This window comes from Lithobates pipiens, unplaced genomic scaffold (assembly GCF_037356315.1).
Source record: "Lithobates pipiens isolate NorthernLeopardFrog02 unplaced genomic scaffold, aLitPip1_a1.2 Scaffold_28, whole genome shotgun sequence".
NCBI classification, from domain to species: domain Eukaryota; kingdom Metazoa; phylum Chordata; class Amphibia; order Anura; family Ranidae; genus Lithobates; species Lithobates pipiens.
In genome coordinates this window covers 12,369,913-12,382,709 of record NW_027507789.1, presented here as the reverse complement: position 1 = coordinate 12,382,709, position 12,797 = coordinate 12,369,913, and the positions used below count along the sequence as shown (strand labels likewise).

The 12,797-nt window shown below is 42.2% G+C and overlaps 1 protein-coding gene across 4 annotated transcripts in view; it reads left to right on the top strand.

The window, feature by feature from the left end:
- Positions 1–12,797, top strand: part of SDK2 (sidekick cell adhesion molecule 2) — an 876,954-nt gene that overhangs the window by 679,510 nt on the left and 184,647 nt on the right. For all 4 annotated transcript variants that reach the window (XM_077458690.1, XM_077458687.1, XM_077458688.1 and 1 more), the window contains exons 10-11: positions 483–599; positions 9,762–9,929. In XM_077458690.1, coding sequence (XP_077314816.1) covers positions 483–599; positions 9,762–9,929 — 285 coding nt within the window. The remainder of the gene's footprint in view (positions 1–482; positions 600–9,761; positions 9,930–12,797) is intronic.

Below are 12,797 nucleotides of genomic sequence, written 5' to 3'. Positions count from 1 at the left end.
ATCCCTGTAGCCGCACATCCGAGTAGTCCCTAGAATCATTGTCAAAGTGGCAACCTCGGCCTGGACTCCAGCCAGGCAAAGCCCCCAACACGTTTCGCTCCCCCAAGTGTTGCAGGAGCTGAGACGAGCTCCATCCCGTGTCAGCACTCCCAGCAGCGAATGTTCAAAGATCCTGCTTTAACAGAGCCTGAGCGGCACATTAAGATTGCATTGTGCCCTCAGACTTTAGCTGTACAATCTACTGATTAGTTGCTTGATCACACTTCATTGATTAGCAGATAGCGCAGCTAAAAATCTGCAGCACCTAGTGGTAAGCAGGGAGGGACGTGCATGTCTAAAGGGATCCAGGGAATATGTTCTTTCATATACCGCTCAAGTCAGGATGCTTGTGAAGGTTGAAGGAGTCAAAAATATAAACTGATTAAACTTCTGCTTTAAGTTCTTTTTTTGAGACTGAGCATATTTATGTGTCTTTATTGCAGGCATTGCTCCTAACATCACCAAGGGACCCTTAGACAGCACGGTGATAGACGGCACAGCTCTGGTACTGCAGTGTGAAACCTCAGGGGCCCCGCGACCCGCTATCACTTGGCAGAAAGGTAAGAGGTTCAGATGGGTAGCCTGCGAAACTGGGATGTTTGAAACACCAACCTAGGGAACACTTAACCCCTTGATCGTCCCCTAGTGTTAACCCCTTCCCTGCCATAGTGACATTTATACAGTAATCAGTGGCTATTTATAGCACTGATCGCTGTATGAAGGTCAATGGTCCCAAAAAAGTGTCAAAAGTGTACGATCTGGCCGCCGCAATGTCTCAGTCCCACGAAAAAAATCGCTAATCACCGCCATTACTAAAAATGGCATAAATCTATCTCCTATTTTGTAGACGCTATACCTTTTGTGCAAACCAATCAATATATCAATCGCTTATTGCGATTTTATTTATTTTTTAACCAAAATTATGTAGAATACATATTGGGCTAAACTGATGAAGACATATTTTTTGGGGGGGCGGGGGGGGGGGGAGATATTTATTATAGCAAAAAATAGTAAAAAATATATATATATATTTTTTTTTAATTGTCGCTATTTTTTTTGTTTCTAGCCCAACAAATAAAAACCACCAAAAGAAAGCTCTATTTGTGGGGGGGGGGGGGGGGAGATATCAATTTGGTTTGTGTACAGCGTCGCACGACCGCGTGATTGTCTGTTGAAGCAACACATTGCCGTTTCGCAAAAAATGGCCTGGTCATTAAGCGGGTAAATCTTCCGATCCTTATTAATCACCACTGGGGTTTTTTATTTTATGCTGTGTTTTTCTTTGTTACTGGTCACCAGTGCAGCACAGTGTGGCGGTGGTGATCAGGGACACTGACTGGTGACAAAATGTAAAAAAAAAAAAAAAAAAAATTATTTTCTTTCTATATCTTTATATATTTTTGTATTTTTTTTTTTTTTTTTTTGAATACTGTGACCAGAGAAATATGGTGTTACCATAATAACACTGTACCACTCTGGGGAGTTGATCAGGATTTTCTTTTTTTTTTTGCATACTATGCTTGCCTGTATAAGCAAATATTTTTTTGATTCTGAATGACAGTGTGTAGACACTGTCTAATGTTGTGATTAGCTGTGATTGGCCACAGCTAATCACATGGTACAAATGGGCTGTGTGATTGGCCCTGTCTGTATCATGTGATCACTGTGACCAATTACAGCTAGCAACACAATTGTATATAATTAATGGCAAGAAGGGAAGCCAGCCATTGTTTACAACTGTCATGTGATCTGCTGTGATTGGTCAAAGTGATCACATGGTACTGGCAGTGGGCCGATATATATAGCCATCAAATGCTGCCAGTGTGCCCATCATATGCTACCAGTGTGTCCATCATATGCTACCAGTGTGCCCATCATATGCTACCAGTGTGCCCATCATATGCTACCAGTGTGCCCATCATATGCTACCAGTGTGCCCATCATATGCTACCAGTGTGTCCATCATATGCTACCAGTGTGTCCATCATAAGCTACCAGTGTGCCCATCATAAGCTACCAATGTGCCCATCATAAGCTACCAGTGTGCCCATCATAAGCTACCAGTGTGCCCATCATATGCTACCAGTGTGCCTATCATATGCTACCAGTGTGCCCATCATATGCTACCAGTGTGCCCATCATATGCTACCAGTGTGTCCATCATATGCTACCAGTGTGCCCATCATATGCTACCAGTGTGCCCATCATAGGCTACCAGTGTGCCCTTGAATGCAGCCAGTGTGACCCCCGCCCGCTCGCCGTCTGCCCGACACCTACCCCGTCTTGGTGGGGCAGGGGGTGACAGCAACGAGCGGGGTCCTTTGTGCGTCTCCTGCCATCCTCATCTCCCGTCCTCTCCTCCAATAGCGGCACCTGTCGTTTTCCGCCAATCAGGTGACAGGTGACAGACCCGAGCACCTGATTGGCGGAGAGGCGGTTTAGTGTTAGGAAAGCAAATATTCATTCACTTTTATAACACAGCTGAGTGACCTGCAAGCGCCATGCGTCACTTCTTTTGAGGCCTATTAAAGCCTATGGCTCTAATCAGGTGCTTCAAAACAACCCCCCCCCCACCCACGCCGCTGGAATTCAGTCGCCAAAAAAGGAGCGGGGCACCAGAATAGGGGGTGGCAGCGGCAGCCATAGATAGATTCATGCAATGCATAAATCTATTCATTGGTCATAAAGGGGGTTGCAGGAGAGAGGGGGCGCCGCCCGTGCGCCTTTATGGACGCACCGCCACTGGGACCAAAGCACAGACTCTTTTATGTTTCCGGTGATTGTAGGGTATTTATTCGTGCACATGAAAAAAAAAAAGTGCTACTATGTTATTTGAACTGACGGTTACATTTTCAGGGGTGTCCACTTCTTCTCAGCCCAAGCAGTACTGATCGGACCAAGAAGAAGGGATTGCACCCTGAAAGCTTGTCCTGAAAACGTAAGCGTTAGCGCTAATTCAATCGTGTCACGGAGAGATCTCAATTGTTATATTGTATCCCGACAGGTCCCCTTTAAAGAAAAACTGACAGCATCCCTTCAAACCTCCCTTATCGGGATACGCTTACAAGCGGCGCATCCATCTCCGCTCGCCGTACAGAGCCATGCAGATCTTCTCAGGCGCAGTCGGCGTGTGTGTTTTCACGCTGCAAGCCTCTCATCTTCCTCCTGCGTGAGAATGATAAGGCGAGGGCCGCCGTTGTGAGACTGTATATAAATCATACGCCGAGCGCCTCATCTCCGCACAACCCAGCCACCCAAACAGCAGCTGCGCCCCTCGTCACCAAAAACTGGCACCAACCACTTTATATAGAGAGAGCTGGCTGACAAACGCGGGATTATGGGGGAGCGCGGGGCTTGCTGGATGAACTGTATAAAGGACTGTGTGGGTGTGCATGTATGTGTATGTATATGTGTGAATTTTATATATACTCTGTGAGTATATGTATGTTTATGTATGATGTACTGTATATGTGTGTATGCATGTATGTGTATATGTGTGTGCATTTTATATATATTCTATGTGTGTGTATGTATGTTTGTGTGATGTACTGTACATGTGTGTATATGCATGCGTGTGTATGCATGTATGTGTGTGAATTTTATATATATTCTATGTGTGTGTGGGGGTATGTATGTTTATGTATGATGTACTGTATATGTGTGTGAATTTTATATATATTCTATGTGTGTGTGGGGGTATGTATGTTTATGTATGATGTACTGTATATGTGTGTATATGTGTGTGAATTTTATATATATTCTATGTGTGTGTATGTATGTATGTGTGTGAATTTTATATATATTCTATGTGTGTATGTATGTTTATGTATGTTGTACTGTATATGTGTGTGAATTTTATATATATTCTATGTGTGTGTATGTATGTTTATGTATGATGTTCTGTATATGTGTGTATATGCATGAGTGTGTGTGTATGCATGTATGTGTTTGAATTTTATATATATTCTATGTGTGTGTGTGGGTATGTATGTTTATGTATGATGTACTGTATATGCATGCGTGTGTGTGTGTATGCATGTATGTGTATATGTGTGTAAATTTTATATATATTCTATGTGTGTGTACGTATGTTTATGTATGATGTTCTGTATATGTGTGTATATGCATGCATGTGTGTGTGTATGCATGTATGTGTATATGTGTGTGAATTTTATATATATTCTATGTGTGTGTATGTATGTTTATGTATGATAATGTACTGTATGTGTGTGTATCTATATGTGTGTGTACAGCAGGGAAAATAATGATTTGATCCCCTGCAGATTTTGTAAGTTTGCCCCCTTACAAATAAATGAAGGTTCTATCATTTTTATCATAGGTTTATTTGAAATGATAGAGACAGAATATCAACCAAAAACCCAGAAAAAAAACACGATACAAATGTTATAAATTAAGTTGCAGTTCAGTAAGTCAAAATAAGTATTTAACCCCCTACCAACCAACCAATAATTCTGGCTCCCACAGACTGGCTACAGTATGGGCTCATGTGGTACACAGATTAGACCTGTCAGGGGGCGTAGCTACAGGGGTCGCAAGGGTCGCGCTCGCGACCTGGCCCCATGCTCCAAGGGGGCCTGTGAGGCCCCCCTGTACAGCTGAATAGGAGGGGAATAGGATCTGAATATAGCGGAATCAATCCCTGCCTCCTGCGGCTGCAGGAGTCAGGAATCGCTTCCTCTATATGTTACCGCCCCTTTGCCCCTCAGATCCAGCTTCGCTCTGCTGCTCCCAGGCCCCTCTCCTCCAGCTCCACACTGAGCTGCTCGGGAACACACCTTGGCATCGCGGCACGCCAAGCAACCTGCTGCTCCCAAGAGTGAGACATCCCTGAGGGGGGCCCCAGTGATGTCACTTACTGCAGGGCTCTGAGCTGAGAGCGTACCTCTCGTAGGGCTCAGAGCCTGCACTGACAGTTCCCACTCCCTCCTACCTCGCACAGACAGGAGAGTGCCAATCTGCTCCTTCTACTTCTGCCCTTCTCCTCCTGTGTGCACCGTGGGAACTGTGAATCCAAGCAGCTGAATTTGATCATTCAGCTGATTAATATAACACTTTCTGCAGTGCACACAGGAGGAGAGGGGCGGGAGGAGAAGGAGCAGATCGGCTCTCTCCTGTCCTGTCAGTGCAGGCTCTGAGCCATATGAGAGAGATGCTGTGAGCTCAGAGTCGTGCTGATGGGTACTGATAGGGGGGATTGATAAGCACTGATAAGTGGCACTGATGGGCACAAATAGGGAGCATTGATGAGCACTGATATGTGGCACTGATATGTGGCACTGATGGACAGCACTGATTGGCAGCATTGATGAGCACTGATATGTGGCACTGATAGACAGCACTAATAGGCGGCAGTGATGAGCACTGATAGGTGACATTAATGGCATTGATGAGCCCTGATAAGCACTGATAGGTGATGAGCACTGATAGGCTACACTAATGGGCACTGATAGGCAGGATGGATGGGGCTGCACTGATAATCAGTGCCCTGATTATCGGTGTAAACAATGTACTGACAGTCTTGCTGGCTAATGGCTCTCTCCTTTCATCACACAGTCAGTGTGGGTAGAAAGGACTGCCGATAACTGGCAAGTCCGTTTACATGTGATCATCTGATCACATGGTAAAGGGCCGCTGTGGTTAGCCCTTTACCATGATCTGTGATCAGCTGTGTCACAGAGCGTGCTGGATGTGCACCCAAGGTGGCACGACGGAGGCAGTGATCTTGGATGATGTCAATGGACACCTTCCCAGAACTGGAAGCCCAGGGCTTAGTGGGAAGAGGGGGGGTTAGGGGACTGTAATTGCTGCACTTCTCTCCTTTGCCACTAGGTGGCCAGGTACCTGGTGGTTTTAGATATGAGGAGGGCAATGCAAGGTCAGATTATGGATATATGGGGTATCCCGGCCAATGGTCAGGGGTTTTCTTAAATCCCTTGGCCTGTTGGGAGAACCTATATATTTGGGTGGAGTCAGGTGATCAGTGTTCTGTGCCACCTGGACGGCTGTCTGGGTGGATGTGTGTTGTATTGCCTGGGCTGCTAAGCCAGAGATTGGGCCTATCCCAGGTACATCTGCCTGCTAGGCTATCTGAGGGCCTATCCAGAAGCAAGAGAAAGTAGCTCAGGGTTGGGATTGCAGCTAGCAGTCCAACCAAAAGTGATGGTTCTGCCGGCCGGAGAACCTGTCATGGTCGGAGGTAGAGAGGAAGCTGTCGGCACTAAGGGACCTTCCACCTTATTACCAGGGACCACAGTGAGTAACTGAAGCAAGTACCGGAGCAGCATTCTCACCAACCGGGGACGGTGAAGAATCAGGAAACATCAGTGGGTATCAAGCCAGGGACCCAACCAGCGGAGGTGACACTTGCAGAGCATCCTTCTGTGTCAAGCCAAGGACTGAGCCGGTCAGTGGGGTGAAGTCTGAGAAGTATCTTGAGTGTCAAACCTATATGACCCCTTTTTCCAGTTCTACATTTCCATTATGCTATGGCTGCAACACACAGCATAGGAGGAAATGTATTCTTTTAGTCGGTTTGGTAAATGAGGTCTGCGGCTTTGTGGATAACCAAAACGATCGATGTTGGCAACAGCTCAGTTGTGTTCAGTATCTCGGGTTCATCTGTTATTGCAGCAAGAAGGGAATTTGGGGAGACAAGAATATGTTTGCAACACTTCACACGTCAGTTTTATCCTTGGTGTTCATTCTTGTCATTGGCATGGGCACCTAACTCCCAATAACCTAACACTCCTAGACCTAGAGCATTCATAATACCTTTCCTAAACAAACAAGGCAGGGACCAATCTTAAAGGCAGCATGATGACCTAAGGACCCTTCCAAAATACAGCCACATCATAAAAATTAAATGGGGGGGAGGGGTGGTCAGTACTTACCCTTTACCCTTCTCCTCCCTCACCCCTTGCAGAACATCATTCTCTGTCTGGCTGTAGGTGCCCTTTAAGAGTCGGGATTTTGAGGTTATTCTTAGAGTTATCTCTGTGATAATCCAAGGTCCCGGGGGAATCCGGGAGGGGAAGGGTTATTCCACTTTATCATACCTATATGTTTTATGACCTGCAAGCGATTATCTAATGGAAGCCATGGCAACTGGAACATCTTTATGTCTTCCAGCTTAATATAAATACATTAACTCTTCATGGGTGGCATTAGAGGGACAGCAGGGTGGAGAGGTTCTGAGCAGAGAGGAGTGAACTTCCTACAATCTGGAGCCGATGACAATTCACTTGGATTCTCATTCATGGGGTGAATGTCTGCCGAGGGTCCCAAAATGTCCTACTGTGGGCTTTAATAGGGGCGTTTTTTTTTCTTCTCTTGAAAAACCTGTCAAAATGTTCCCTATTGAGTTCCCATATGTTATACTTTCATTTGAACTGATGGCATTTCTAGAGATTTGATTGTGTAAAAAATATCATAATTATATATATATAATATTTAAAAAAATCATTTTCATTTTTATGTTTATTTTTCAAATATTCTATCTATCTATCTATCTATCTATCTATCTATATATATATATATATATATATATATATATATATATATTTGAAAAAGAAATAAAAAATGGTGCCAATGACAATAAAATATGTTTTATATATATATGAAATATTAAAAAAAAACATAATTTTGATAGAAATAGTAATAAAAAATAAAATGTAATATTTACTAAAATATTATATACATAATTACATATATATATATATATAAATCTATGATAGCTTTTACACAGACTAATCTCTGGAAATTTGACCAGATCAAATGAATGCATAATGGGAACTCAGTTTATTGATGGATTTCCCGATTGAAGTGATAAATGTCCTCATTGTTGGCAATAAAATGGTATTCCTATAATATATAAATATATATATAAAATATATATATATATATATATATATAAAATATACGCACACACATGCCCCAAATGTTCTCCTTGGTAAAAAGAATGTATAAAGGTAACGGTGGTTTATTTTATTTATTTATAATATATATATATATCTATCAAATTTTTACTTGTATTTCTTTATATATATATAAATATATATATATATATATATTTATATAATTACGGTAGTTTATTTTATATATATATATATATATATATATATATATATATATATATATATATATAATAAACTACCATTACCTTTATACATTCTTTTTACCAACAAGGAGAACATTTGGGGCTTGTGTGTGTGCGTGTATATATATATATATATATATATATATATATATAGATATATACTGTATATATGATGCAAAGTAGCTAGCTGCAGCACTCGTCTTCTTTATTCATCCATCAACAAATTTTTACATTCGTTATCTGAAATCTGTATAAACCAACCTGACATTGCTTCACTAGTTTTGACATTCCACTTTTACATTTCTCTTGTGTCATAGAGCAGATGCAGAAGAAATATTATACTGGTACTGTTACATCAACACCCAATATCATATTATGCTTTTCAAACGTATTCCTCAAATATATAGGAAATATATATATATATGTGTATATATATATGTATATGTATGTATATATATAGACCATATTCTCAAATACAGAAGAGGTAGAGGTAGGGAATTAATACTAAAGAAAAGAAGTAAAATGGATACATGATCCGATCACTCTGTATCCAAGAGGATTAAATATTGATTTACATTTATTTTATTGGGGAAGTTGGTTATATATATTTAATATAACCAAATCATACTCAATAAAAAAATAAAAATCACAAAAATAAATGTAAATCAATATGGTTTCACAGTTTAGATATATATCCTAACTGTGAAACTGTATGGCCATTATCAACAAAAATGTCTCACTGATGGTATTTCGATTTGTGTCTTCCTAATCGTGTATTTTTACATGTCTTGCCATGCAGTCCTTAATATTTAATAATAAATAATAATATTTATAATAATTAGTATTAAATCCAAAAGCAAACATTTATTATATTGAAGCTTACTATTTCTTGGGTGTGGTGGCTGCATTCGTTTTTTCCTTTTTTAGCCTTTCTTTCTTTTATTTTCATCTGATGATCCAGCCAGTAAGTCTGCTGTTTTTCAAAAAAGACAAGCTCTCTTCCAGATGTATCTGCTTATCATTTAACAATGATAGGGGTGCTTACAAGGATCAGTTTTTATTTATTGATGTAAAATCTTTATCCCAAAAGAGAAAAAAACACTGTTACTGTAACTGATTATAAAGTGTGAGCCGGAAGTTTGGCTTCAATTTTTTAGTGCATCTGTGGGTTCATCTGACACCCCCCCCCCCCTTTTTACTCAGACTGTCAGTGCTGCTGTCCAAAGGTACCCCCTGTGCTTCTTCATCCAAAGTGAGAGCACTCTATTACAGGAGGTGTGTTACTGGTCAGATCACCAGGTGAAATCAGAGGGGGGAAAAGCCTAAAAAAGAAAACGAATGCATCTAATAATTGGTAAGCTGCAATATATGAAAAATTTGGTTTTGGGTTTAATACCGCTTGAAATTTCTTTGTGATCTCTCCAGCAAACCACACACCACACAGATATCAAATAATTATAAGGCAGATCATTTTATTTTTAAACAAATCTATTAAAAAGAGAAATTCCAGAATACACCGGATGCCCCCCTAGCTGGTTCTGGAGGAAGGCTAATGGGAGGTACATTGTTTCCATGTGCTAAGTTTTAATGCTTTCTTGCCCTGCAGGTGACAGGATCTTGGCCAGCGGGTCAGTTCAGCTGCCACGGTTCACCTTGTTGGAATCGGGAAGCCTCCTCCTCAGCCCAGCTCACATTTCCGATATCGGAACCTACACCTGCACCGCCACCAATTCCCGCGGTGCCGACGAAGCCTCCGCCGATGTTATCGTGTGGGGTAAGAGAGATAAGTGATAGAATAATGCTATAGGTGCCTGTGTGAGAAAGTCATCAGCTTACTATAAATTATCCTATTGGCATGTGATTGTTTTCAAAATCTTGTATCTATGTATAGTTTGTAATTCTATATTAATTCTGTTCTGTAGCAATATTTTATCTACATGACATGAATTTTGGTAAGCAGTGGCCACAATTTGCCATACTTCTCTAAAGAAGCTGGTTTTCTAGATACCACCCCATCATACCTATGAGTGTGTTGGACATTCCATTCCTAAGCCATGGCTATCAGTTCACATCCCCCCCCCCCCCATTCTTTTGGAGCTATAACAGCCTCCACTCTTCTGGGAAGGCTTTCCTCAACATTTTGAAGGGTGTCTGTGGGAATTTGTGCCTATGGTGTTGGATTAGAAGACCTGTTGTACATGTTGGGCCTCACATTGGGTGCCCAATCCTTTTGGAGCTATAACAGCCTCCACTCTTCTGGGAAGGCTTTCCTCGATATTTTGAAGGATGTCTGTGGGAATTTTTGCCTATGGTGTTGGATTAGAAGACCTGTTGTTCATGTTGGGCCTCACGTTGGGTGCCAAAAAACAAAACAATAGTCCTGGCTGGCAATTTGTGTTCCAATTTATCCCAAAGTATCAGTAGGAATGAGGTCAGGACATTGTACAGGACACTCGCGTTCCTCCAGTGGTGGCCCATCCATTAGGGGTGCCCCCTAATCCATGCGACCGGCCCCTAATCTACATGCAGGTCGCCGGACGCATGGATTCCAATCTTTCTTTTTTTTTTCTGAAGCACATGATTAGAGCCAGAGGCCCCAATTGGCTTCAAAAAAGGGTGGGCTCGAGCCGCAGAGCACTGTTCCTTTCCAAGACCAGGTTATATGTAGTGTGGAGTTGGTCCCCTTCCTGGCTATAAAATCCTCCACTTTTCTGGGAAGACTTTCCACAAGATTTTGGAGTGTGTCGAAAGGAAGTTGTGCCAATTTGTTAGGTCAGGTTCTGATTTGGATGATACAACCTGGCTCACATTTTGGTCCTCACAAAAAAAAAAAAAAAAGACCTGGCTCAGAAATGACGTTTCAGTTCATCCCAAAGGTGTTCAGTAGGGTTGAGGTCAGGGCTCTGTGCTAGACACTGGAGTTCCTCCACACCGAACTGGTCACACCATTTCTTTACGGAGCTGGCTTTGTACACGGGGGGGTGGCAGTCTGGTGAAATAGGGGTCTAAATAGACCCCTGTTGTCTCGCTTTTATTACTCATTGCAGTTACATTTGTTTCATATTCACTTTGCGTACCGATAGAATAATGCAATTCACACATTGTTACCCACTTTATACTTCATATCCAGAACTCTCCAAAATCCTCAAGTGACCCCGATCATAAATGTCATAATGTGAAAAAAAATTGAATAATAATAATATATTTTATTTATAAGGCAATTTCCATCAAAAGATCTCAAAGTGCTAATCTATATATATTATAACATAGACGGTGTCAGTAGAGCAGTGGATGGTGTCAGTAGGGCAGACATTGGTGTCAGTAGGACAGTGGATTATTTAATATATTTTTATTCTTATATTTTACAATTTTGTTTTTAATACATTTTTATGAGTCCCGTTGTATCGCTTTTGAGACAGATAAAGGGACTAAGGACAGAGATTCCCCAGGCCCTTTCTCTGCAGCCTCAAGCTGCACTGGACGGTGAATGAATAAGAAGTGCTCTGTGCTGAGAGGTTTCCTGTTCATTGACAAACTGAAGCATAGAGAACGCAGTTTACAAGGGCCACGGGGGTCATGGGCCTAGGCCCGGGCAGCAGGGCTAATTTGTGCTGCATGGAGTTATTAAGGGCCCAGGCACAGCCGTCACACCCTGTGCACACGCCTATGGAGTTGGAGGAGTGGCCCCATGCTTTTGCCCCTGTAGTGAAGGTACAATAGTAAGGCAGCCATTCTCAACCAGGGTTCAATGAAGCCCAAGAGTTCCTCCAGAGGTTGCTAGTGGTTCAAAGTTCCTTGAGCTCTGGCAAATTGACCTCCTCCAGGTCATGCTGATTTGGGTGAATTATGAGAACACTGTGTAGAGTCAAATATTCTCTAAAAACAAAATTTATATGTTGTAGCATTAGCAGGAACCCTCCGCTGGAAACACCTGAACGCCATGATTTATAGGGGTGACCCCATACTTTATACCCCTATAGTGTAGGTGCCCTGGTAAGGCAGACATTCTCAACCAGGGTTCAATGAAACCCTAGTTTTCCACCTGAGGTTGGTAGGGGCTTGTTGAGCTGTGGCTGATGGACCCCCCCCCCCTTTCAAGTTTCCAGTTTATGTTCATTTGGGTGAATTATGGTGACCCCATACTTTTACCCCTATAGTGTAGGTGTCATGGTCAGACAGACATTCTCAACCAGGGTTCCATAAAAACCTTAAGGTTCCTCCAGAGGTTGCTAGAGGTTCTTTGAGTGGTGGCTGAGTGATCTCCCCCTTTTTATGGTGCCTGCGTAGTCCCAGGGCCAACATCACAAGGCATAGTCATGACTCCACTGATCTATATAGTTATCTCACACGCTAGCAAGATTATGCTGAAAATTATACAAGCTAACTAAGCTTCAGCAGCATGTGACCTGAGAGCTACCACAAGTACAAGCTGGATTTTGAAGAGGCAGAGAAACTGCCAACATTCACTGGATCATGGAGAAATTCCAGAAGAATGTCTACTTCTGCTTTATTGACTTCAATTGGGAAAGGAGTGTGAATGAATGAATGAGTGACTTGTATAGCGCTACCTATGCGAACTGAATCGCCTCAGGGCGCTTTCTTGCCACCAGAGTCCATCTGCGGCTTTGCGTGGTCCTTTACC